Genomic DNA, 1605 nt, shown 5'->3' with positions numbered 1-1605 from the left:
CCAATTACGTGTTCAAGAGGAGGATATTCCTAATACAGCCTTCAGAACAAGCTATGGTCATTACGAGTTTGTAGTGATGCCCTTCGGCTTAACAAATGCACCCGCCGTGTTTTTGAACCTGATGAATAGGGTGTGTCGACCTTACTTAGACAAGTTCGTGATCATTTTCATTGATGATATACTAGTCTACTCCCGAAGTGAGGAAGAACATAGCCAACATTTACGTCAAGTCCTGGAAACACTAAGGGCGGAGAAATTGTACGCAAAATTCTCAAAGTGCGAGTTCTGGATTCAAGAAGTGGATTTCCTCGGACATGTAGTCAGCAAGGAAGGAATACATGTGGACCCTTCAAAGATCAAGGCAATCAAAAGTTGGGCAGCACCAAGAACACCCACATAAATCCGTCAATTTTTAGGACTCGCCGGTTACTATCGAAAATTCATCCAAAACTTTTACAAAATCCCAAAACATCTCACCACCTTGACTCAAAAAGGAGTGACCTTTGCCTGGGGGGAAAAGCAAGAGGCTGCGTTCCAAACGCTGAAACGAGCCCTGTGTAGTGCTCCGATCTTGTCCCTACCAGAGGGAACAGAGGACTTTGTGGTTTATTACGATGCATCAAACCAAGGTTTGGGATGTGTGTTAATGCAACGAGGAAAGGTCATTTCCAACGCCTCAAGACAGATGAAGACGCACGAGGTAAACTATACAACGCACGATCTCGAACTAGGAGCGGTAGTTTTCGCCCTAAAAATCTGGAGGCATTACCTCTACGGCATCAAGTGCACTATCTTCACCGATCATAAAAGCCTTCATCATATCCTCAACCAAAAAGAACTCAACATGAGGCAAAGACGATGGGTAGAATTTCTAAACGATTATGAATGCGAGATTCGTTATCACCCAGGAAAAGCCAACGTGGTTGCAAACGCGTTAAGCAGAAAGGAATACTTTGGCTGCCGAGTAAAGGCACTAACCATGACCATACATTCACACCTATCCACACAAATCAAGGAGGCACAAGAAGAAGCCTTAAAACTAGAGAACGTGGCAGGTGAAGTGTTGAGAGGAATGGACAAAAATCTTGAAGTCAGGGATGACGGAGTTCGTTGTCTCATGAACCTGATCTGGACACTGAAATTTGGTGGATTCATGGATGTTGTCATGAATGAAGCTCACAAAACTCGTTACTCTGTGCATCCCGGCTCAGACAAGATGTATTTAGATCTCAAGAAGCTGTATTGGTGGTCGAACATGAAAGCCGAATAGCTACCTTCGTGGACAAGTGTCTGACTTGTGCAAAGGTTAAGGTAGAGTATCAGAAGCCCTCGGGACTACTTCAATAGCCAGTGATACCTGAGTGGAAGTGGGAGCGAATTACAATGGACTTCATTACCAAGTTACCTAAGACAACGGGTGGAATTGACGCCATTTGGGTAATCGTCGACAGATTAACCAAATCTGCTCACTTCCCACCAATAAAGGAAACCGACAAAATGGAGAAACTGACAAGGATCTACATTAAAGAAGTTGTGCGACTTCACGGGGTACCGATATCCATTATCTCCGATAGAAATAGTCGGCTCAAGTCACGATTCTGGCAG

General features: G+C 44.3%; 1 protein-coding gene across 1 annotated transcript; it reads left to right on the top strand.

The window, feature by feature from the left end:
• The first annotated feature begins 844 nt into the window (after positions 1-844).
• On the top strand, positions 845-1270 carry LOC145089191 (uncharacterized). The gene has a single exon (XM_079027664.1). The coding sequence runs from the start codon at positions 845-847 to the stop codon at positions 1268-1270; it is 426 nt and encodes a 141-aa protein (XP_078883790.1).
• The last annotated feature ends 335 nt before the right edge of the window (positions 1271-1605 follow it).

This window comes from Lactuca serriola, chromosome 2 (assembly GCF_051521515.1).
Source record: "Lactuca serriola cultivar US96UC23 chromosome 2, Lser_US96UC23_V15, whole genome shotgun sequence".
NCBI classification, from domain to species: Eukaryota; Viridiplantae; Streptophyta; class Magnoliopsida; order Asterales; family Asteraceae; genus Lactuca; species Lactuca serriola.
Note: the sequence above shows the minus strand (reverse complement) of the source record. Positions and strands in the feature narration are given on the sequence as shown.

Excerpts from the sequence above, each read along its gene's own strand:
- LOC145089191 (XM_079027664.1), top strand. The coding sequence starts at position 845 with ATGAGGCAAAGACGATGGGTAGAATTTCTAAACGATTATGAATGCGAG.